This window comes from Podarcis muralis, chromosome 16 (genome assembly GCF_964188315.1).
Source record: "Podarcis muralis chromosome 16, rPodMur119.hap1.1, whole genome shotgun sequence".
Lineage (NCBI taxonomy): Eukaryota > Metazoa > Chordata > Lepidosauria > Squamata > Lacertidae > Podarcis > Podarcis muralis.
The window spans coordinates 5231966-5255917 of record NC_135670.1 but is presented as its reverse complement, the minus strand read 5'-3'; the positions used below and the strand labels follow the sequence as shown (position 1 = coordinate 5255917).

Below are 23952 nucleotides of genomic sequence, written 5' to 3'. Positions count from 1 at the left end.
TCTTAAAGCTAGGGTTGCCTTTTCCCAAAAATGAAAATCCGGACAGAGTTGGGGGGGGGGGGTTTGCTAATAAAGCGTGCAAGTCAAGTCCTGTTGCATTATAGGGTGTAAGGATATGTTACTCTCAGGTAACACGCAGCTGCCCCCTCCCTGCGCATTCAGAGGTCCCACATTTTGCAGAGCAAAAAAACTCGGATCCCTTTCCCATTTCGCATTAAAAGACCCGCTTTTGCCCACGGGAGCAAAAAAAAACTACAATTCCCAGAATGCACCGAGGAAGCAAGCGAGAGGGGAGGGGCGAGGCCCCCGAGGCATGCTGGGAACTGTAGTGCTGTTGACGCTTCCTAGAATCCCAGCCGAGGAGAGAGAAGGTCAGCGGTGCAGGAAGCGCAGTTTGGAGACTCTACCTTGAAGGACAGGTGGGGGGGAGGCGACTGTTTTTGGAGGGTGGGGTGGGGGGGAGCTTTGGGGGTTTGGACCCCGGGGTTGCAGGGATGCTGGGGGCGGGGCGGGGGGGGGAGTGACAGGCTGTATTTTCCATGCACTGCGTGTAAACTGGAGCTACCTCGCGCGCCGTTTTGCAATGCGCTCAACTAGCAACACCCCCCTTGTTTTTGCAATGCATGGGCAAAATTCCATACCAATCATTTGTTTGCATGCTCACTAATAATCATTCCAACCCCGCCGCCTTCCCCTTTATTTGCAAAAAAGCTTGCATGCCTGCAGGCCACCTCCCACCGGTAATGACCGCCCGCCTCTCCAGAAAGCCCCCTCCCCTCTGTTTTCGCATCTGGCCTGCTAGAGCCATCATCGCCCCCCTCGTCCTTTCTCAAACCCCCAGGTCCGGATGCAACCTCGGAGTTTTTAATTTCGGAGGCAGACTGCCCTGGAAACTTACCTTGGTTACTTGTTCTGGGATGTGTGGAAAGGCACTTTGCACATGCTCAGGGGAGCAGCGGCTCCTCCAGTTCTGGGCCTTTTGCCCAAGAGATGGGTTCCAGGACTTAAAAATAGAGGGCTCTCATTTTGCTGTTTCACAACCACATATGTTGTTTATTTGTTGCATCTGTATTTATTTTTTTATTGCATACCCAAAGAGCTCAAGGGGGTGTATCGATAGTTCCCCTTCCACCCCGATTTAATAGTTCACCTTATCCAGAGTTTGGATCATTCGTCATCACTTAAGCATGTTTCCCTGACAAACATTTGATCTTCTGGGTGCTGAACAAACAAAGTTTGCCTAGCAATCTCAGTCATTTCATTTATCTCTCATCCTTAACCTGATTCGCAGGATTTTTACGGGGGTTTCAAGACAAAACAAACCTAGCCCCCACATCAGTCTTCTTAAGGAAAAAGTCAGAAGACATAAAACAATAAATCAACCATAGAAGAGGGGAAGAGATTTTCCCCCCTCCCGGACAGTCATTGCAAGAACCCCTTAACTAGAAAATAGCTCCAGAATTTCCCCTTTCTTTATTCTTTCCTTCCCCTCTATTTTCCTTTCGGGCTGCATCTTTTTAAAATATTGCAAACATGAACCCAAGGAATGTCTTGCTGCGGCCAACAATTGTACCTGCTGTGGTAAGCCAGCTAAAATAAACAAACAAATCTAGTTGCGGATAAAAATAAAAAAATGATTCAACGATAGAAGAGGGAAAGAGATCTTTCCCTCTTAGCTAGTCATCACTAGAACCCCGTAACTTAAGAAACAGTGCCAGAGCTCTCGCATCTTTCTCCCTCTTCCCTCTCCACCTGTTTTCCTTTTCTGCTGTGCCCTTTTTAAGACTGAAAACATGAACCAAAACAAGCTACCTTCTGCGTTGCAGCTGCAAAGAAAACAATTTTCCCTTCTGACCGGATGTCACAAGAACCCTATAACTAAGAAAAACTTCCTCCTTTCCCCTTCCTCTTCCCTCCCCGCCCATTTTCCTGTTTTTCCCCCCGAAAAATATTTATTGATTTTCACAAAATTATAAACAAACAAACAAAAACCATAACCTTATTAGAAATTACACTTATTAACATTGCTAAGTGACTTCCTCGCTTCCCCTTGGTTGTATATCCTTTTAACGGTTTTCCAAATCATAGTTCTAATAAATTAACTTGAGCATTAACATCCTTGAATCTTTTCAATTTGTAATTAAACATATTAGTTCATCACTTAGCTTATATAAAATCCTAAGCCAATTAAATATCTGCAAGCTGTTTCCCATTAATTTAACTTAACATATTTAACTAAATACTCATTAAATTTTGTCCATTCCTCCTGATACTCCTCCTCCTTCTGGTCACCGACTCTTCCAGTTAGGTCGGCTAGCTCCAAAAAGTCATCTTCATCTGCCATTCTTCCACTGTTGGTAATTCTTGCGTTTTCCACTTTTTAGCTAATAAAATTCAAGCAGCAGTTGTGGCATACAAAAAAAAATTAACATCTTTCTTGGGCGATTCCAAACCTGTTACTCCAAGAAGATGGTTTCTTGATAAATGTATATTTCAACTTTTTTTTCCAATTCATTATAAATCTTTCCCCAGAAGTCTTTCACCTTGGGGCAAGTCCAGTACATGTGATAAAAAGTTCCTTCCTTTTCTTTACATTTCCAACATAAATTATCACAGTTATGATATGTTTTTGCTAATTTAACAGGAGTCAAGTACCATCTAGGCACGCAGGTGGCACTGTGGGTTAAACTACAGAGCCTAGGGCTTGCCAATCAGAAGGTTGGCGGTTCGAATCCCCGCGACGGGGTGAGCTCCCGTTGCTCGGTCCCTGCTCCTGCCCACCTAGCATTTCAAAAGCACGTCAAAGGGCAAGTAGATAAATAGGTACCACTCCGGCGGGAAGGCAAACGGTGTTTCCATGCGCTGCTCTGGTTTGCCAGAAGCGGCTTAGTCCTGCTGGCCACATGACCCAGAAGCTGTACGCCAGCTCCCTCGGCCAGTAAAGCGAGATGAGCGCCGCAACCCCAGAGTCGTCCACGACTGGACCTAACGGTCAGGGGTCCCTTTACCTTTACTAAGTACCATCTGTACATCATTTTCATTATATTTTCCTTTAACACAGTACATGCAGTGAACTTAAAACCCGCTTGTTTTCCTTTGGTGTCGTGCCTTTTTTTAAAGACCACAAACACGTAACTGAAACGAGTAAACCTCCTTGTCTCTTCCAGGCCTCTCTCGATGCTGTCCTCAGGCCTGCTGGTCCTCTGCCGAGCTCTCCGCCGGCCGATCTTCTCCGCCGGCTACTCGGCGCTGGGCGGCTCGCCCATGGAGAACACCCCCGTGGAGGCCTCTATCCGGGCCAAGCTGAAGCAGGCATTGGAGCCCGTGCACTTGGAGATCATCAACGACAGCCACATGCACGCTGTGCCGCGGGGCTCCGAGACGCACTTCCGCGTGGTGGTCGCCAGCCGGCGCTTCGAGGGGCTTTCGCTCATCCACCGCCACCGCCTGGTCAACGACATTCTTCAGGAGGAGCTGGCCGGGCCCGTCCACGCCCTCTCCATCCAGGCAAAGACCCCCCAGCAGTGGGAGAAGAACCCCAAAATCATCCAGAGCCCCGAGTGCCTGGGGGGGTCCAAGCACGACCCCCAGATGGCCGGGAAGATCGGGGGGACGCCCCGGGCATGAAGCGTTCCGCTGCCAAAGGCCGGATCTGAGCATGTTTCTGGAGCGAATAAATGAGAAACACCTGTGTTCCGGTTCATAGCTGCAATGCCCACAACCGCAGGGGTTTGGGGTTAGGTGCCAGCGTCTTCTACGATTCCCTCCCTGCAATGGACACTCCTCACTATTCCTTGGGAGTGTCGTTCTGGCTTGCTCTCATATAAAAAAATGAGATTATCATGTGTGCATTTTGGAGCTTCCGTTTTTCTGCCGATAGCCGATGTTTTTTTCTGGGGAATCGCTTGGGTTTCTCAACAGTTCATTCTGGCCCGGCTTTTTGTAATTTGAGCAAATTAAAGTTCCGGCTTTGAAATTTGTAAGGGGCATCACTTCTCACGGTGGTTTGTTTTCCCTTTTGGGGGGGAAAAATTACAGTGCCGCAGCGCGTTGGGATAGATGACCCTTGTGGGTCCCTTCCAACGTTACAATTCTGTGGTTCTGCCTTGGGGTTTCAAAAGGAGGAGAGGCAAGCAGTGTGGTGGGGGTCATGTTTAAATCACTCTCCCCTCCCCAGTTTTGAGGCTGTCCCAACAGAGGCTGGTTTGGGTCATCGGTGGGGGAAGAAGCTCTTTCGCACCTGGAACGCCTTATCTCCGAGATAAGCGCTCAGGTCTTGGCACCTGGTTGGCTACTGGGAGAATAAGGTGGGCTCCCAGCTCCAGAGGCAGTCTATCTGAATTCGTATCTGGTTCTTTGGGATATTTGGCTACCATGAGAACAGGAGCCTGGGTTGGATAAAACCCCTTTAGCCTGATCTAGTTACAGTGGTACCTCGGGTTAAGTACTTAATTCATTCTGGAGGTCCGTTCTTAACCTGAAACTGTTCTTAACCTGAAGCACCACTTTAGCTAATGGGGCCTCCTGCTGCTGCCGTGCCGCCGCAGCACGATTTCTGTTCTCATCCTGAAGCAAAGTTCTTAACCTGAAGCACTATTTCTGGGTTAGCAGAGTCTGTAACCGGAAGCGTATGTAACCTGAAGCGTATTTAACTCGAGGTACCACTGTACTACAGGGGTGATGGTCTAAAATCTGTAGCGGACCAGCTGAAGGCCAGGATTGTATTTATTTCAGATCTGGCCAATCCAAAATCTCCACTCCGCTAGCCAATCACATGAGCTAGTTCCTTATTCGTGGCCTACAAGGCCTAAGTCTCCAGAACACATTCCTTGCCTACAAAACCCATGGTTCTCCTCACCTCATTTAATCTTCACAAGAGCCCTGTGAGGTAGACTCAGGGTTGAGAGAAGGCAGGGACTGGCCCACAGTCACCCCTGCGAGAGCTTCATGTGGGGGGATTTGAACCCGGATCTCCCGGGTCCTAGTCTGACACTCTAGCCCAGAGCTTTGCTCCTGGGGCTGGTAAAGGGTTACTTTAACCTCCTAATAAATAAATAAAATTAAAAATTGTCCAGTAGCACCGTAAAGGTAAAGGTACCCCGACAATTAGGTCCAGTCGTGGACGACTGGGGTTGCGCGCTGATCTCGCTCTATAGGCTGAGGGAGCCAGCGTTTGTCCACAGACAGCTTTCTGGGTCATGTGGCCAGCATGACTAAGCCGCATCTGGCGAACCAGAGCAGCGCACGGAAACGCTGTTTACCTTCCCGCCGGAGTGGTACCTCTTTATCTACTTGCACTTTGACGTGCTTTTGAACTGCTAGGTGGGCAGGAGCTGGGACAGAGCAACGGGAGCTCACCCCGTCGCGGGGATTCGAACCGCCAACCTTCTGATCGGCAAGTCCTAGGCTCAGTGGTTTAGACCACATCGCCACCCGCGTCCCTTGCATGCACACTTCTTCAGAGACATGCACACAAAAGCTTATACCCACAACAAACTTAGTTGGTCTCTAAGGTGCTACTGGACAATTATTATTTTTTATTTTATTTATTTTGACTGCGTCAGACCAACATGGCTACCTACCTCATTCTTTAACCTCCGAGTAAAACTGAATTGTGAAATAATGCATGTCTAAAAAATGCGTCACCAACATGAAAAGTTTGGGGAGCTCTGCTCTAACCACTACACCACCGCTGTCTCAGTAGAATGTCCCAGGGCTAATGTATAGCTTAAGGAAATTTAAATAAATCACTTAATCTTCAGCTACAAAATGTCACGGGGACTCCAAGGTGGATCTATTAATGGCCAGATAGGTTCCTTATACACCTTGGGAAATGAAGGGCATGTTGTGTTCTTCAGCAGCTGCACAGCAGCAAAATCCAACAGGTGAAGCTTCTCCCCTCCCAGGCACTCACTAAGCCATCTGTGCACCTGTTGGATTTCCGGCTCATCACTGCAAAGCATCTTAATGGAAAAGGAGGCAAGGAGACTTTGCTGGGCTGGAAATAATCCAGAAGAACCTGTTTGGGGGGAAACCGTTTCAACTTTTGCACTTTCTGCTTCTAGGTGCTGAAAAATGAGAGGGCAGCAGAAATCTGCAGACTTGTCCTCATGGGGCTCTATAGCATTTGATCTCCCTTGTCTCCCGCAGCACAATAACAGATTTATTTGGTTTTGCTAGATTCAGTGCTTCCACAACAGTGTTTTATTTACTTTTAAATTTATATCCTACCTTTTCCTCCCAAGGTGGCCCCTCTCCTATTTCATCCTCACCACAGGGAGAGTTGGGCAGACTGGGAGGGATTTGAACCCTGGTCCCTCTCTCCCAGGCCTGAGGCCAGCACCTTAACCACTGTGCCACGCTGCCACGCAATTGCTGTCTGGAGCACAACGAGAACAGGACGAAAGCAAGCCAGAGTAGTACATGAAAAGTTGATGGATCCTAGCAGGAGGTTAAAGGATACGTGCTTATTGGTGCCCCAAAACCTTTGCAGGCGCCCGCAGCATTGAAAGCGGGACCAGGCATGACCTTGCATGCAGCCGTTTGCCTGAGCGGCTGGAATGTTTGTGAAGACTCCATACCAACCTTGAGCCAGTGGTCGGCATTTAAACCATACCAGACCCTGCTTAGCTTTGTAAATAATGTTAGCATTTTATTTTGTTTTTGCCACACCAATAACAAGGTCCCCGGCATCTCCAGGTTGCAGTGTGAAATCCCCTGCTGCTGCCAGTCTGAGTGGGCAATACTGGCCTAGGCAGTCTGATGGTTGTATAAAGAAGGTTCTTATGTTACTACCTGTAAATCAGGCAGAACCATGAGAGCTAATAGCTTACCCTTGTTTTTTTAAGGGGAGGACCAGAACGCAGGGTCAGGCATGCAGACCGTGCCAGGCTGAGTCCCCAGTGTCATCGCTAGGTAAGGCCGGGAATAGTCCCCCGCCTGTGGAGAGCTGCTGCTAGCCAGTGTTGGCGCAACTGTTCTGTCCCATAGAAGGCAGCATCCCCTGTTTCACATTTTGGAAAACGGGCACAGCCGCTGTTTTTCTCCCCCTTAACAAATCTATACAGTGGTACCTCGGGTTACATACGCTTCAGGTTACATACGCTTCAGGTTACAGACTCTGCTAACCCAGAAATAGTGCTTCAGGTTAAGAACTTTGCTTCAGGATGAGAACAGAAATTGTGCTCCGGCGGCGCGGTAAGCAGCAAGAGGCCCCATTAGCTAAAGTGGTGCTTCAGGTTAAGAACAGTTTCAGGTTAAGTACGGACCTCCGGAACGAATTAAGTACTTAACCCGAGGTACCACTGTACATCCTTGCCTTCGTTTTCATCCTTCTGATTTGCCGCCGCTGCATCGAGCGTTTTCAAAGTTTATCCAATGGTCCGTTGCAATGTTGCAAATGGGCACCTGTCTCGATCGAGGGTGCAAGGAGGACCTTTGCAAAGCTCAGTCGGCGGAGCATGAGACTCCTAATCTCAGGGTTGGGGGGTCTGAGCCCCACGTTGGGCAAAAGATCCCTGCATTGCGGGGGGGGGGGGGTTGGAGCAAACCAGACATGCCCAACTTGAAGTAGGCTGTGTGGTTACACACGAGCAGCACCATAACATAGCTGTCAACTGTCCCTTATTTGGCGGGAAACTCCCTTATCCCAGCGCTGTGTCCCGCTGCTGTCCCTTATTGATGATGTCCCTTAAATTTCCCGGGTTTCAAAGGAAGCACCTCCTCTCCCTCCCTGCCAGCCAGGGAGGAGGGAGGCTCCAACTGTGTTGCTTGGCTGCGTTGCTCACCCAATAAGGAGTCTAAGAGCTTGCATGCCTTGTGGCGATCAAATCGTCCGCGTTGCCTGGGGACTCGCCTTTGCTCAGCGCTTCCCAGCAGAGAGGGAACGGTGGTTTTCCTTGCTGCATCCCCTTTGCCGGGTTGCTGCGCTGTAGGAACCACCGCTTGAGGCTTCGTTTGGCTGCTGGCTGGGCTTTCTGCCTTTGGCTCAGAGGGGCTCAGAAGTTAAACATGCCTGTGCTTGGAAAATCCCTTATTTTGGCTGCTGATCCCTTATTTTTGAGGCTGCTGGTCCCTTATTTTCAAATCTGTAAGTTGACAGCTATGCACCATAACAGCCTGCTTCCCCTGAGCTCAGGACGAGGTAGTGGTTGCTCAGACCCGTCACCAGCGGAGGGGACGTTGCGATTGACCATAATTCATCTCGGGATCGACTGGTCGATCGCAATCGATGCCTTGGACGTGTCTGGACTAAATGACTCGGGTTGACTTCCAACTATAATTCTATGAACTTTTCATTATACCCGAATTTCTTTCCACATCCCCAACAGAATAACGAAAATGAAAAACTCAACACGCACAACCATCATTTTTTCAATCTTTTATTTTTTTTTCATTTTTACATAGATTTTTTTTTTTACTTTTTTTTACTATGAGTTCATAATTCCAGAGGGGGGGGAAGATTCATGTGTAGGGCCAGAGCCAGACTTACATATATTTAAATCCTTTCCCTAGCGATCAAAAACTGTGCACACACCACCTCTTTTATTTTTTAAAACCTTAAATCATCATCACCATCCACAGCACCTTTAGGAATATTTATTTCTCGACGCGGCATTTAAAACAACCGTCTCATCTCGTCGTCATTCTTGGCTTCTGTTTTTTATCTTTTATTTTTTTTTATTAATACAAAATGAAACAACCCGGAGACGACAACTGAAGTTAATGACTATTATTATTTTTTTCCTGATTTTTTTTCTTCTCAATTGTTCTTTTACAAACATCTAAAAACAGCTAAAACCACAACACAAGGTTTTTTGTCATTTTTTTGATTTTATTTTGCATACAGACAGAACTACGTATGGTTTGGATGTGGGGAGTTTTGTTTTTTTGTTTTTAAAGACCAGCTACACTGTAAAGGATGGAGAGAGACCGAAGGGTTGAGGTGGGGGGAAGCGTCACAATTTTGGGGAAAGGCGCAAAAGAGGGGCGTGTGCTTTGATTGATAAATACTTCCCGTGTGGATCTGTTACTTCCCAAAAGCAGCTGCTTAAAATAGGACCTTATTCCAGAGGCGTCAAGATTCACAAAGGATGAGAGGAAAGGTTAGGTTGCATGTAAATTTATTAGCTGCGTTGTCGTTCAACGTTGCAAGGAGGCGTGGCTTCAGCAGGGCACCGCTTAACCTGTGGAACTCCCTGCCTATTGATGTTAGGCAGGCTCCCTCTCTATATTCAGATAACTTAAGGGCTGAGGGTCTCTGTGTCTCGGAAACTCCCTATTCTGCTGCAGCCAGAGGGAAAGACCATTTGTTTGTGCTTTAGCGCCACCCCCTCCAGCTGGCCAGAGGGAGATATTGCAGCTGCCGGGGGCCAGGTGACAAAGGGGAATAACACCTGGACCTTTGAAGATGCTGAAGTTGACTTAGTGCTTCGTTTATGACACAGGGTTCCTCTGTGCCTCCCCCCAGACTACTGACCAACTCTCAAGTCAGGGCTAAAAAAGTATTAGCCCTCTCCCTCCTGGGGAATTGGGGAAGCAGAATTATCCTAAATGGATGATTCTACAGTGTGAGCCAGGGGTTGTTGGGACTCCAGCTCCCACCATTAGTCACGCTGGCTGAAGGCTGAGAGTCCAGCCGATCCTCGCCACTTCTGGTATTTTTTCTCCAAAGGGGGGAAAAAACACCGCTTTCTAAAGAGAGAGAGTTTGGAATGAACGAGAAGACCGGATTCGCTATCCTGCTGAGTTAAAATGTGCTTTTTTATCAAGCTTTGCTGGGCAGTTTTTGGTCCACAAACATTAAATTGGAACAGCGATTCTCCCTCCTTTCCTCTTGGTCATGAAATAAAGGGCTAAGGATCTCTCGGTTTGTATTAAGAGTCCCATCTCCTCAGCTCCCAATGAGGCCCCTGAGTGGAGATGCGAAGGCAGGGATAGGGAACATCTAAGACCATAAGAAGAGCTTGCAGGATCAGGCCAGCAGCCCGTCTAGTCCAGCATTCAGTTCTCACAGCGGCTGAGCAGGATCTGAGCACAGGAGCAACAGTCTTGTCTCTCTGTGGTTTCCAACAAAACAACACCACCACAAACTGGCTTATAAGTATAAAACCAAATTTACTAGAATAGAGATAGACTTGTAACCATTCAAGCAACAAACATACTAAGGTGCCATGTGCAAAACAAAGCCTAGAGATACTGTAAACATGGAGTGGATAAATGTACAACTGTATCTTAACAAGTTAAAAAGGTAAAGGTAAAGGGACCCCTGACCATTAGGTCCAGTCGCGGACAACTCTGGGGTTGTGACGCTCATCTCGCTTTATTGGCCGAGGGAGCTGGCGTACATGTGGCCAGCATGACTAAGCTGCTTCTGGCGAACCAGAGCAGCGCACGGAAATGCCGTTTACCTTCCTGCTAGAGCGGTACCTATTTATCTACTTGCACTTTGACGTGCTTTTGAACTGCTAGGTTGGCAGGAGCAGGGACCGAGCAACGGAAGCTCACCCCATCGCAAGGATTTGAACCTTCTGATCGGCAAGTCCTAGGCTCTGTGGTTTAACCCACAGCACCACCCGCGACCCTTCTTAACAAGTTACAGGTGCAATAAACGTTATACAGACTGGATAAATGAACCGTTCAACAAGTAGCGTAAGTCCAGTCACAGAACGGCAATCCCGTGCCGTCACAATGGCAAGGGTAGCACACTGGAGAATACGAACAAGTTTTTCAAAGCTGTTTTTCAAAGCTGTTGGACTTACGCTACTTGTTGAACGGTTCATTTATCCAGTCTGTATAACGTTGATTGCACATGTAACTTGTTAAGATACAGTTGTACATTTATCCACTCCATGTTTACAGTATCTCCAGGCTTTGTCTTGCACATGGCACCTTAGTATGTTTGTTGCTTGAATGGTTACAAGTCTATCTCTATTCTAGTTATTATTCTACTAAATTGGATTTTATACTTATAAGCCAGTTTGTGGTGGTGTTGTTTTGTTGCATTATTATTACTGTCACCACATTTGGTACTTTGTGTATATCCTCTGTGGTTTCCACCAACTAGCACTGGAGCATCTTAATTTGTCTTGGGACCCACATAAAATCAAAGTCACATGAATACATGTCCCTCATCTGAGAGCAGTTGGTGGCAGTCAACCATGGGGCGAGATGTTCCAAAGGTCTGGGCCGGAAGATGAGAAGTTCTTCCGTCTAGATAGGAAACGAGACCAACCAAGCGAAAGGCAAGCTCTCCAATTAGACTGGTGGAACTTTTTGGTCACCATCTCTGGGGAAAGGGCCATCATATTGTGGTAGGAATTTTATGGTCTTAGATATATGGTAATGTTCATAAGTGTACCAACCAAGCACGTACATAGATCAGCACAGGAAGACCAATCTGGAACCATTTTGATTCCTAAACTGAGCAAATGTTTTCTCTGCCAGGTCAAAGTGGGAAACCTCCCATTGTCTCTTTCCTCACAAATCCTGTCTTAAGGGCACATTTAAGATATGAATAGGGTGTGAGCCTGTGACCTGGCCCAGGAACTAAGTATTTATCATTACAAAAGACTGGCCAGGCTACCCAGGCAATCCAATCAAGTAACCTGCCAGACAGGAGATAAACAACATTCAAAATTTCTGTTTTAAGACTGCCTTTTCTGTGATGTAGGTGTGATGTATCTGAGGGGTGGTCTTAGGTTACACCCCTCCTGTGATGTAGGTATGATGTTTCTGGGGGTGGTCTTGATCTACAGGGTGGCAATTTCAAAATTCGTTATAAGGCCTTGCGCACCATTTTTCTGGGTTCCCCTTCCTCTCCTGAGGGTGAGGGGAGCACCCTGTTGCAACAGATGAATAAAGCATACTAGCTGCTTTGCTTCTCAATATTCTCTGGTTGGCCTCTGTTATTCCCTCCTACCAATACGGAACCTATGTAAGGATGCTATATGGGCTCTTGGATACCCCATAAGGGAAAAGGGCAATTTTTGTTTACAACAATAGCTTGGCCTTGCAAGCAGACAGTCCCAGATTCCATCCTTTGAAGGCATCTCTCCAGGGAGGGCTGAGAGACCCCCTGCCTGAAATCCTGCAGAGCTGCTGCCAGTCCGAGCGGACAATACTGACCTCTTGGGCCAATAGTATATGGCAGCTTCAGATGTTCCTATATCTTGGGGAAGGGCGGGGGCAATCTCGGCAGAGGAGAACCCCGAAAGGCCCAGGCTCAAATCTCCAGGTAGGCCTGGACCAGACCTGACACCCCCGGAGCGCCGCTGCTGTCGGTCTGTGTCAGGAACACTGGACTAGATGGGCCAAAGGAATTATGGCAGCTGACTCGAGTCCCAACAGATCCACCAGCAGCCAATGACACAGATGTGCAATGAATGTACAGATTGTGGAGAGGCTCACAAGAGCGAAGCCCGGTTTGCGGGACGGCGGGGCCTGTTTTGCACCGCACCCAGAAAGCCGAAGGCTCTTCCGCCCTTCCCGCAGCGGCGCCAACCCCATCCGGAGCCCTGGAATGTCAAGCTAAACGAAATCACACACCCGAACCGACGCTAGTTTTACACACCCAGAAACAGATGCTACAATGTGGGGGAGGTTGTTTTGTTTGTCTCCCCCCGCTGTATACACACACACACACAAGTGGGATGGGTGTGCACCGAGACACAAAAGCGTGCCTCTTGAGAACCCCTTTTTTAAAAATAAAAAAGAAGAAGGAGATGAAAGGAAAAGGGGACGTTGGGAGCACATTAACACACCCGAGATCTGTGAGATTTACTGTTTTGTACAAGCTTACACATTGGTGTAAAACATCGTCACATGTCCTCTACCAGATAGTTGGACACACATGCACACATACCCCAGCTTGGATTGGCAAAGTGGTTTGCGGGGGGGTCACACACCCTGAAATGCCATGGGTTCGGGAGGGGGGGGGTCACGCCGCCCCCCCCAATGTTTGACCTCTGACCCGTCTGCGTCTCTTTTGCGCAGAGAGACAAGAGAGAGAGAAAGAAAGAGAGAGAGAGGCAACTTTGCGCCTCCCTGCTATTTCCTTGGGGTTGTTTTTTGGGTGGGTGGAGGGGGGTGAGGATTCACACGTACACCGATAACCACAAGAGGAAATTGGGGAGAAGGGCCGGGGGTGAGATTTGTTTGCGGGCGAAAGCCCGGACCATGGTTGGTTCCCCCCCCCCCCGGTTGAAATGGTACGACAAGACAGTCACAGTGTCTACAACTCTAGATCTGCCACTTGCCCCCCTCCCCTGGCAAGTGGGACGGGGCAGGAGCAGATGAGGGCCGAGTGCGAATCTCTCTCTCTCTTTTTCACACGCTCGCACGGACGCACGCTCACTGCAGCACCTGCCCCCGTGTCTCCGGCAGCTTGAGGGCCAGGGAGCTCCCCACGGCCAGTGCCGCTGAGGCCAGAAGGATGGGCACCGCTTTCGTGATGCCCACAAAGGACGTGAAGATGCTGATGCCCAGGACGGCAGCCAGTTTGCACAGGGCATTGAGGAAGCCGAAAGCAGTCGTCCTAGAAGCAAAGGAAGAAATAATAATAATATTATTATCAGGAGGTTGGCGGTTCGAATCCCCGCGACGGGGTGAGCTCCCATTGCTCGGTCCCTGCTCCTGCCAACCTAGCAGTACGAAAGCACGTCAAAGTGCAAGTAGATGAATAGGTACCACTCTGGCGGGAACGTAAAGGGCGTTTCCGTGTGCTGCTCTGGTTCGCCAGAAGCGGCTTAGTCATGCTGGCCACATGACCCGGAAGCTGTACGCCGGCTCCCTCGGCCAATAAAGCGAGATGAGTGCTGCAACCCCAGAGTCGGCCACGACTGGACCTAACGGTCAGGGGTCCCTTTACTTTTAACTTTTAGCCTGCCCATCTGACTGGGGTTGCCCCAGCCACTCTGGGCAGCTTCCCACAAAATATAAAACCACAACAAAAGGTATTGTGTAAGGTATTGCTTGTGTTTAGAATAGATTTATGAAAGATTTAGAAAACCTATTGATTAGAATATTTGTATGAGAGTGTATGGGGAAAATACAGAATGACAGATACAATTTTGCTTAAAATGTATATAGGAAGTGCAGTGTAAGTGATGGAAATCAATCAGTGAAATTTTATTATTGAGATATTTGTAGAATAAATTTGGAAGAAATTCTTCCAATTTTTCTTTTCCTTTTTCTTCCTTTTTTCTTTTTTGTTCTTTTTTATATATGTGTGTGCTTATCTGAAATATGTATGTATGTATGTATTTGCAGTATTTTGCTTGTACTGTATTTTGTAATAATTATGTTAAATAAAATTTAATAATAAAAAAACACATCAAACTTCCCTTCGGATGCCTTCAGAATATCAAGAAAAAGATGCACATAGGGGCTTTTGTTTTCAGGGAGAAAATTTGTTCTCCAGTTGCATTTCAGAATCAGGAAATAACTACATGTTATTGACACGCACAGACTCTCTTTGGGCACGATGAGTCTGCCAGGCTTTGAGGTGGCATCTCGCCACAGGAAATCTCATGTTTTAAAAACACAGTCTTCATGCCAGTCACCTGCTGATCAGAAAAAAACCTGACTCCTCGCCCTCGCTCTGCAAGCCAGCAACACAAATGGAGGAAACCAGAGCCAGTGTGAAGTAAAATGGTTCATGTGCTGGACTAGGTAGGACCTGGGAGAGCAGGGTTCGAATTCCCCGCTCAGCCACGAAGCTCACGGGGTGACCTTGGGCCAGTCACTGCCTCTCAGCCTCACCTACCTCACAGGGCTGTCGTGAGGATAAAATGGGAAGGAGAACCATGTGCACCAACTAGAGATCATAGCTGCCAAGTGTCCCTTATATGGCGGGACAGTCCCTTATCCCAGCGCCATGTCCCGCTGCTGTCCCTTATTGATGAGGCTTCATTTGGCTGCTGGCTGGGCTTTCTGCCTTTGGCTCAGAGGGGCTCAGAAGTTGAACATACCTGTGCCCAGAAAATCCTTTATTTTGGCTGCTGATCCCTTATTTTCGAGGCTGCTGGTCCCTTACTTTCAAACCTGTAAGTTGACAGCTAAGCTAGAAATCCCTGGGGGGGGTTGTTGTTGTTGTTGTTGATTATGGTGATCGAAAGAGGAAACAGAAGAGGGAGGAGGGAGGGCATTTAAAACAACAACATCTATACAGTGGTACCTCCGGTAACAGACCGCTTCAGGTTGCAGACGCTTCAGGTTACAGACTCCGCTAACACAGAAATAGTACCGCAGGTTAAGAACTTGGCTTCAGGATGAGAACAGAAATCGTGCGGTCGGTGGTTTAGGTTAAGAATGGACCTCCAGGACGAATTAAGTTCTTAACCTGAGGCACCACTGTATTTTGTAAGCCTTCGCTTTCAGGTTTTTTGCTACCTCCAAGCAGCGTATAAATTTTTACTAAAAAATAATCTAGGAAATCAACACGTCTTGCTGATTTCATTACATCTGCTCTGTTTTGCAAAGCCTGTTTGTGCTGCTGCTTCGAAACGGACCTCAACCTCTGTGACCTGACCTCTAAGCCCCTCTCTCTCTCTCCTCCCACCGAAAAAACGCAGCACTGGGTTTCTGCTCCTCTTCAGGAACCATTCACCCTGCCTTCTCTCTCTCTCTCTCTCTCTCTCTCTCTCTCTCTCTCTCTCTCTCTTTCCCTTTCTCTCCACCCCCCCCTTTTCTCCTGTGCTGCCAAGGTCCCTGCGGGCAGCCTGGGCTGGCGTGTGACTAGCAAGCTGGATGCGTCACTTTTTCTCAGCTTGCCCTCATTTCCAATGCTAGGCAGCCTCTCGCTTCCCCCCTGCAAAGTGTTTATCCCTGAAAGGACATTGGGGGCGCTGGGAGGGAAGGGACAGGACTGCACACTTTCTTTCTTTCTTTTTTAAGATGTTGCAATGCAGAGAGGGATGCAATTAACCCGCTTTGGGCCACCTCTAGAGTCCTTCGCAATCTAGACAGCTCCCATAGTTCTGGCATCGCAGAAGCGTTCAGGCAGTGCTTCTGAACCCTCCTGTCCCCATTCCCAAAAAAATAATATACATTGTTGTCCTTGTAAACCATGAGGACTATCAACTTGGGATCTGGGGGTTCTTTTAAGCGAAATTATTGAGTCGCAACAGGAGGGTTTGCGATGGCATATGAATTCATAGGAGCCAAAAGAAAGATCCGTGACACACTTTGCGAGGACACCTTCCCCCTACTTTGTACAATCGTAGAGTTCGAAGGGACCGCAAGGGTCATTTAGTGAAGTTGGTGGCGCTGTGGGTTAAACCACAGAGCCTAGGACTTGCTGATCAGAAGGTCAGCGGTTCGAATCCCCATGACGGGGTGAGCTCCCATTGTTCGGTCCCTGCTCCTGCCAACCTAGCAGTTCGAAAGCACATCAAAGTGCAAGTAGATAAATAGGTACCGCTCTGGTGGGAAGGTAAACGGCGTTTCCGTGCGCTGCTCTGGTTCACCAGAAGCGGCTTAGTCATGCTGGCCACATGACCCGGAAGCTGTACGCCGGCTCCCTCGGCCAATAAAACGAGATGAGCGCCGCAACCCCAGAGTCGGTCACGGCTAGACCTAATGGTCAGGGGTCCCTTTACCTTTACTAACTGCTCCCAAATGTTCTGGATTGCAGCACCCATCACCCCCTGCTCAGATGATGATTGCAAGGGATGTCAGCTGGTGAGTTATGATTTCGGGGAAATGGCCTCAGGGGCCAGGATTATCCTCTGGGTTCCCCAACCCCGCAGTGAAAGACTGCCCTCTGCAAATGGACACCCTGCCAGGTGTCAACTGCTGATGGACAACAGAAAGATCTCTGCAAGAAACGTCCGCACCTTATAGATCTTGGAACTTCCAGTACAATTTCCTCCTCCGTGTTTCCTCCTTGTGATGGCCTGGGACTCGGGCTCAGACTCCAGAGGAGTCTCGGTCTGCACCAGACCCTTTGCCTCAGGCGGCAGCTGAACCAAGTCTGGGGCCTGATTCTGAAGAGCCCCAGTCTGCACAGGTTCCCCTGCAACAAGCACCAGCTGGGCCGAGTCAGGGGCCTGAGCCTGCCCTGGCTCCAGATGCGGGGATGACCTTGTTGCCTCCAGCTGGGCCATCACTTACAGCTGCTCCACTAACAGTTGGGTCAGGGGAGGCTGAGGCGGCCCCTGGGTCTAGTAACCCACCGACGTCTCCCAACGCCTGCAGAGACTGAGGTCTGAGAGAAGGAGAGACCTGAGTACTCGCAGGAGGAGTGCTCACATTCGGGTGAGACAGGGAGGTGAGTCGCCGGGGGATCAGGACTGGCCGTTACCCCGACAAAGGCTGTCAGACCCTGCCCCAGATTGCGGGAGCAACATTGCTGTATGCTAGATCCTGCCTGAGATCCTGAACCTGTCCTTGCCTGGTTTCCTGCCTCGTGACTCCTACGGTTTCTGGACTGGTCTTGGACCATGTTTCACAGGTTACCCCCGGGTCCAGCACACTCCTGCGCACCTTCTGCAGAATGACCCTAGGAGCCAACCCTCAGTGGCTGACCCACCTCCTTTCCCTCTGATGGGCTCCAATCAGTACAAAGGGAAAGAGGGCTTCTTCTCATTGGCTAGGAATGCTCCCCTTTCATGGCGATTGGTCGGTTCCAGGATGGTGGAGGCGGGGTCTCTGCTGCAGAAATCGCCTTTGACCACCACCCAACCGCAGACCCCTACAACTCTGGTAGGCTTTCCCCAAGAACTGGGGTTTCTGCAAAGAGGGGGAGGCATGGCTTACCTTCTATCTGATGGGTAAAGTTCGACCGTGAGGACGTCCAGGGCGTTCCACGAAGCTATGCTGACCCCACCAAATAGGCAGAGCAGGGCGATCATGGCGGACTCGCTGTTCCCGAATGACAGGAAGAAGCAGCTCACACAGGACATGACGCTCGACCCAGCTTGACGCGTCAGGGAGAAGATGGGAGGGGGGGAAGGGAAGAGAGAGGAGTCAATGGGATAGTCTTAATTCAAGGTTAGGACATGTCTGACTGCATCCATTGCCCTCTGCATCCATCGCAGAAGCCGATCTGTTAGGAATCGTCAAACAAGTTTCTAGACCTCATGGGGGGCAAGGTTCAAAACCCAGAGGAGGGCTTGGTATTACCCAGAGGAGGGCTCGGTTTCTGCAATACTGTTGATCAGGCATCCCCAATCTCGGCCCTCCAGCTGTTTGGGGACTAAAATTCCCATCATCCCTGACCACTGGTCCTGTTAGCTAGGGATGATGGGAGTTGTAGTCTGAAAACAGCTGGAGGGCTGAGTTTGGGGGTGCCTGGTGTTGATTAACAGGTGGTACCCAGCTAAGTCCTACTCAGAGTACACCCATTGAATTAATGGAGCCCAGTTAGCCATGCTGACTTAATTCAACCAGTCTGCAATTCCAGTGGAATACAGCCAAATAATATGAATGTAGCAAACTTTGCTATTAGTTCTTTCCTGTATACAAAGTGTGTAAATATGTTTGTATTTATCTCAAGAGAGTAAAAGAAAATGCTCTCTCTCTCTCCAAACTTTTCCCTTTTCTTGCGAGGAATCCTATTCGGAATAAGGGTAAGGTAAAGGGTAAAGGGACCCCTGACCATTAGGTCCAGTCGTGGCCGACTCTGGGGTTGCGGCGCTCATCTCGCTTTAGTGGCTGAGGGAGCCGGTGTACAGATTCTGGGTCATGTGGTCAGCATGACTAAACCGCTTCTGGCGAACCAGAGCAGTGCACGGAAACACTGTTTACCTTCCCACCGGAGCGGTACCTATTTATCTACTTGCACTTTGACATGCTTTCAAACTGCTAGGTTGGCAGGAGCAGGGACTGAGCAACGGGAGCTCACCCCGTCGCGGGGATTCGAACCGCCGACCTTTTGATCGGCAAGCCCTAGGCTCTGTGGTTTAACCCACAGTGCCACCTGCGTCCCTACAGGAATAGTTGACAGCTATGCTCTCTCTCTCTCTCTCTCTCACACACACACACTCATTGAATTCCCAAGGTATCTGGGTAACACTCAGATGCAGTAGACTTAACCTGTACCTAGAAAAGCATCACTCTTTCAGCCCTATGTGCTTTTCAAGGGAGAAGAAAGGTCGTCACCCTCACTAGCTCATGTCCAAAGAGGTGGAGGAGCTCAGGGAATTTGGGGGAGACCTCAAGGGGGGGTGGGCTCCCAGGTGCCACGATGCCAACCCTCCCACCGATGTAAACTGTTCATCAGGAATCCTGCCCACGCACCAATTTGGTTCCTAGTTCTCCAGAAGCTTCATTATTCATTCATTCATTCAAAATCAGCAACTATTCACACAAATGAAAATGAAGTCCTGTTGCCTAGGAGGGTCTTTTGAGCAAATCGCACGGTCTCTTTCGTGGGGAAACATTAACGAACGAGGCCAATTAGCACGAAAGTCAAAAGGGCCACAAAGCAACAGATTCCCTGTCCCTCCGAAACCTTTCTTTGCACCAAAATGCACTGCCACAGAATCGTCGAGGCGGAAGGGACAATGAGGGTCATCTAGTCCAACCCCCCGCAATGCTGGAGTCGTTTTGCCCATGGGTAGGCAAACCCGGGGGCCGGATGCGGCCCAATCACCTTCAAAGTCCGGCCCGTGGACGGTCCGGGAATCAGCATGTTTTTACATGAGTAGAATGTGTCCTTTTATTTAATATGTATCTCTAGGTTATTTGTGGGGGACGCGGGTGGTGCTGTGGGTTAAACCACAGAGCCTAGGACTTGCCAATCAGAAGGTTGGCAGTTCGAATCCCCATGACGGGGTGAGCTCCCATTGCTCGGTCCCTGCTCCTGCCAACCTAGCAGTTCAAAAGCACGTCAAAGTGCAGGTAGATAAATAGGTACCACTACGGCGGGAAGGTAAACGCATGGTGTTTCCGTGCACTGCTCTGGTTCGTCAGAAGCGGCTTAGTCATGCTGGCCACATGACCCGGAAGCCGTCTGTGGACAAACGCCAGCTCCCTTGGCCTATTGAGCAAGATGAACATGCAACCCCAGAGTCGGTCACGACTGGACCTAATGGTCAGGGGTCCCTTTACCTTTACTAGGTTATTTGTGGGGCATAGGAATTCATTCATTCCCCCCCCAAAAAAAATAATATAAAAAAATAATATAGTCCAGCCCCCCACAAGGTCTGAGGGACAGTGGACCGGCCCCGTGATGAAAAAGTTTGCTGACTCCTGTTTTTGCCCAACATGGGGCTTGAACCCACAAGAGTCTCACGCTCTAGCGACTGCGCTGCATTTCGTGTGGAGCGCAAAAACTGAGCGGAGTCCAAGTCTAGATCAGAATTGCAGCACAGGGCTGGGCCAATCATTTTTACCCCGTGCCCTTTTCTTAAAGAAAACGCCCTCCTCCTTTGCTCCTGAAAAGAACCTGTCATTTACCCTCATGGAACAACTTAAAATTCGGAGTGTGGGGGAGACAGTTTTCAACAGGAAAGCAGCACAAAGGACTTGGCTCTCGCCTGTTACTCATGCCACAATCCTGGTATGGATCTGGGCTCCCTGCAGCTGGCAAAAAAATAACTTTTCAAAAAGTCTTAAATAGTTGTTGTTCATTTTTCTTATTGCTGTTTCCTATTGTTTTATCATCTTTTTTATCATCAAGTGGTGCATGCATTTTATGAAACATAGTAAGTAATATTTGCTTACAAAACACTCCCCCCACACACACAAAAAATGGTGATTTGTGGATTAGTAAATGCTCAAGGCTTGACTACTCTGTGGGGGGTTGCCCTTGGACCTGATGCGGAAGACCCCCGCAGGTGCAAAAAGCTTAAGGTCCATGAACAACCATTGTTGAGAGGTCCCAGGCCCTAAGGATGTCCGACTATCCTTCGCCAGGGCCTTTTCAGTGATGGCCCTGACCTGCTGGAATGCTCTGTCCCATGAGACTAGGGCCCTTCAGGATTTAACCTCCTTCCGTCGGGCCTGTAAGACAGAGCTATTCCGCCTGGCCTTTAATTTGAATTCAGCCTGATCTTTTATTTCCCTTCTCTTCCTTCCCCCTCCCCTTTTTATGAAGATCACCTGCTCTGAGACCCCACAGCTAATTCTCCCCTGGCCTCCTCGCTGGCCCAAGTAGGACCAACTCAGCTGGCTAGCCCTGGAGATTACCTAATTGATTTTTGATTTTTGATTTTTATTGTTATTCATGTTTTTATACTGTATTTTATGCTGCTTTTATAATTAAGTGTTTTAAATTTGTTGTTAGCTGCTCTGAGCCCGGTTTTTGAACCAGGAAGGGCGGGGTATAAATAAAAATTTATTATTATTATATCTCTTTAATCTGTCAATAGGGACGCGGGTGGCGCTGTGGGTTAAACCACGGAGCCTAGGACTTGCTGATCAGAAGGTCAGCGGTTCGAATCCCCACAACAGGGTGAGCTCCCGTTGCTCGGTCCCTGCTCCTGCCAACCTAGCAGTTTGAAAGCATGTCAAAGTGCAAGTAGATAAATAGGTACTGCTCCAGCGGGAAGGTAAACGGCGTTTCCGTTTGCCGCTCTGGTTCACCAGAAGCGGCTTAGTCATGCTGGTCACATGACCTGGAAGCTGTACACTGGCTCCCTCAGCCAATAAAGCGAGATGAGCGCCGCAACCCGAGTCGGCCACGACTGGACCTAATGGTCAGGGGTCCCTTTACCTAATCTGTCAATGGGGACAGGACTATCTATAACCCTTACCCAGCATCCGAAGTCGCCCGATTTTGTCCATCAGGAGCGCAGAGACTATATTCCCTGGCAGGACAGCGAGAGTGCCCAGGAAGCTGACAAAATAAATCATGTAGGCATTGTTGTCATCGCTGAAGTCCAGCTGGCAGCCTTCTTTGTTGTGGAGAAAGGTGCTGTTGATTATCCGGCTGTTGATGAACTTGTACTCAAAGAGGTCTGTTGGTCAAGAGGAGACAGACGGAGGTTTAATTTATTTTTATTTATTAAATGAACTGCAGGGGGTCAGACTAGATGATTCTTGGTGTCCCTTCCTTCTCTACAGTCCTGTGGTTCTACATGGGCTCCCACAATGTATAAAAGAATAAAAGGGAACTCACTTAAATAACTGGTCCTACCAGGAGGTGGCATAACTTAACCACAGAATAGGAAGGAGCGCCAGGATATATATATATTTTGTTCAGATGTAATTTTCATTGTAGGAACATTTGAAAAATTGGAAAAAGAAAATATTTTTTTAAAGGTTTTTGTTTGCTTTTTTGGCACGCGGCAGCCTCAGACTTTACCCGTGTTGTAGAAGACGGTAGAGATGAAGGTGCAGTTCTTGAAGAACGTATTGCTAGATGTGATGTCCTCAAAATAGCATTCCTCAAACAAGGAGTCAATGAAAGACACAGACTTCATTTTGAGGCTTATAAACCTGTCGTGAAACAGAGAGGTTATGGGTTTGAGTCTGGTGAAATATTCCTGCATTGGCAGGGGTTGGAGTAGATCAAGGGTAGGCAAACTAAGGCCCGGGGGCCGGATCCAGCCCAATCACCTTCTACATTCGGCCCACGGACGGTCTGGGAATCAGCGTCTTTTTACATGAGTAGAATGTGTCATTTTATTTAAAATGCACCTCTGGGTTATTTGTGGGGCCTGCCTGGTGTTTTTACATGAGTAGAATGTGTGCTTGTATTTAAAATTACAGGGAACCAGGCAGAGGGCCTTCTCGGTAGTGGCACCCACCCTGTGGAACACCCTCCCACCAGATGTCAAAGAGAACAACAACTACCAGACTTTTAGAAGACATCTGAAGGCAGCCCTGTTTCGGGAAGCTTTTAATGTTTAATAGGTTATTGTATTTTAGTTGGAAGCCGCCCAGAGTGGCTGGGGAAACCCAGCCAGATGGGCAAGGAATAAATAAATAAATAAATAAATAAATAAATAAATAAATAAATAAATAAATATTATCATCACTACAAAATGCATCTCTGGGTTATTTGTGGGGCATAGGAATTTGTTCATATTTTTTTTCAAAATATAGTCTGGCCCCCCACAAGGTCTGAGGGACAGTGGACCGGCCCCCTACTGAAAAAGTTTGCTGACCCCTGGACTAGATGACCCTAATGGTCTCTTCCAACTCTAGAGTTCTATGATTCCATCCCTAAAATTCTCATCCAAGGATATGATAAGGACAAGTCATAACCCCACCCCGCTGAAAGTTGAGCACCACCGTCGAGGGTACTGTAACCACCAAAGCAGAAAGGTATTACCCTGGCATTAAAAGATAACTATCTTGGTGCTAGGCGTGTTTCCCAGCAGAAAGCATTCCATAAATGGTAGAGACGGGGGCCACCACTGAGAAGGCCCCGTTCTTGCGCAGAACCAACCAACAAGGAACAAACTCCCAATGGCCTCGGTCATGACCCGTCTGGCGAACCAGAGCCTATCATATGGTAGGGTTGCCACATTTTGAAGAGCAAGAGAGAGCGGCCACCTACTTGTCGTTGAAATACTCGCTGCGGGTGTGGATTTGGTTCTCCAGTGTGAAGTTGAAGGTGATGTGGCGCACAGACTCGTTGTTGAACACCTTGGTGCGAGAGGCGTACTCGATGTTCTGGAGGTGCTTGATCATGTCTGGGAACCAGACGGTCAGGCCGTAGTAACTGCCGGAGGAAGTGGGGAAAAGAGTTAGGAGGGGAAGGACTCAGACAGAAGGGAAATCTCTGGAGACTTGAGTCAGACTGAACCACAAGCGTAGTAGCACTTCATAGTTGATTGCACCAGTTTGTTTCTGAACACAATTCAGAGACCCCCCTATAAAATCCCCAATATTGGTTGGGGGTTTTGTGGCTGTCCGGTTGCAAGACTAATTCAGGGGCTGACAATTTTGTTGGTGTTTTTAAAGGTGTTTTTTAATTTTAATTTCAAGTTTATACATTTCATTAGTTCTACAATCAATTGAACATTTCAAAATTTGACTTCCTTCCCCCTCTTTCTGCCG

General features: G+C 48.4%; 2 protein-coding genes across 3 annotated transcripts in view; one reads left to right on the top strand and one right to left on the bottom strand.

Moving 5' to 3' along the window:
• The first annotated feature begins 291 nt into the window (after nt 1-291).
• BOLA1 (bolA family member 1) lies at nt 292-3987 on the top strand. Of its 2 annotated transcripts, none has more exons than XM_028710656.2 (2): nt 292-419; nt 3168-3987. In XM_028710656.2, exon 2 carries the CDS (start codon nt 3178-3180, stop codon nt 3625-3627), a length of 450 nt encoding a protein of 149 aa, XP_028566489.2. In that variant the 5' UTR covers nt 292-419; nt 3168-3177; the 3' UTR covers nt 3628-3987. The 2 variants fall into 2 exon arrangements, with proteins under 2 accessions (XP_028566489.2, XP_028566490.2); XM_028710657.2 differs by having other exon boundaries at nt 296-371.
• Nucleotides 3988-13191: 9204 nt separating this feature from the next.
• SV2A (synaptic vesicle glycoprotein 2A) overlaps nt 13192-23952 on the bottom strand; it is a 54490-nt gene continuing 43729 nt past the window's right edge. The window contains exons 9-13 of the mRNA XM_028710435.2: nt 23450-23614; nt 22250-22383; nt 21699-21902; nt 17758-17917; nt 13192-13534 (exon numbers count right to left, since the gene is read on the bottom strand). Coding sequence (XP_028566268.2) covers nt 13351-13534; nt 17758-17917; nt 21699-21902; nt 22250-22383; nt 23450-23614 — 847 coding nt within the window. The 3' untranslated portion in view covers nt 13192-13350. The remainder of the gene's footprint in view (nt 13535-17757; nt 17918-21698; nt 21903-22249; nt 22384-23449; nt 23615-23952) is intronic.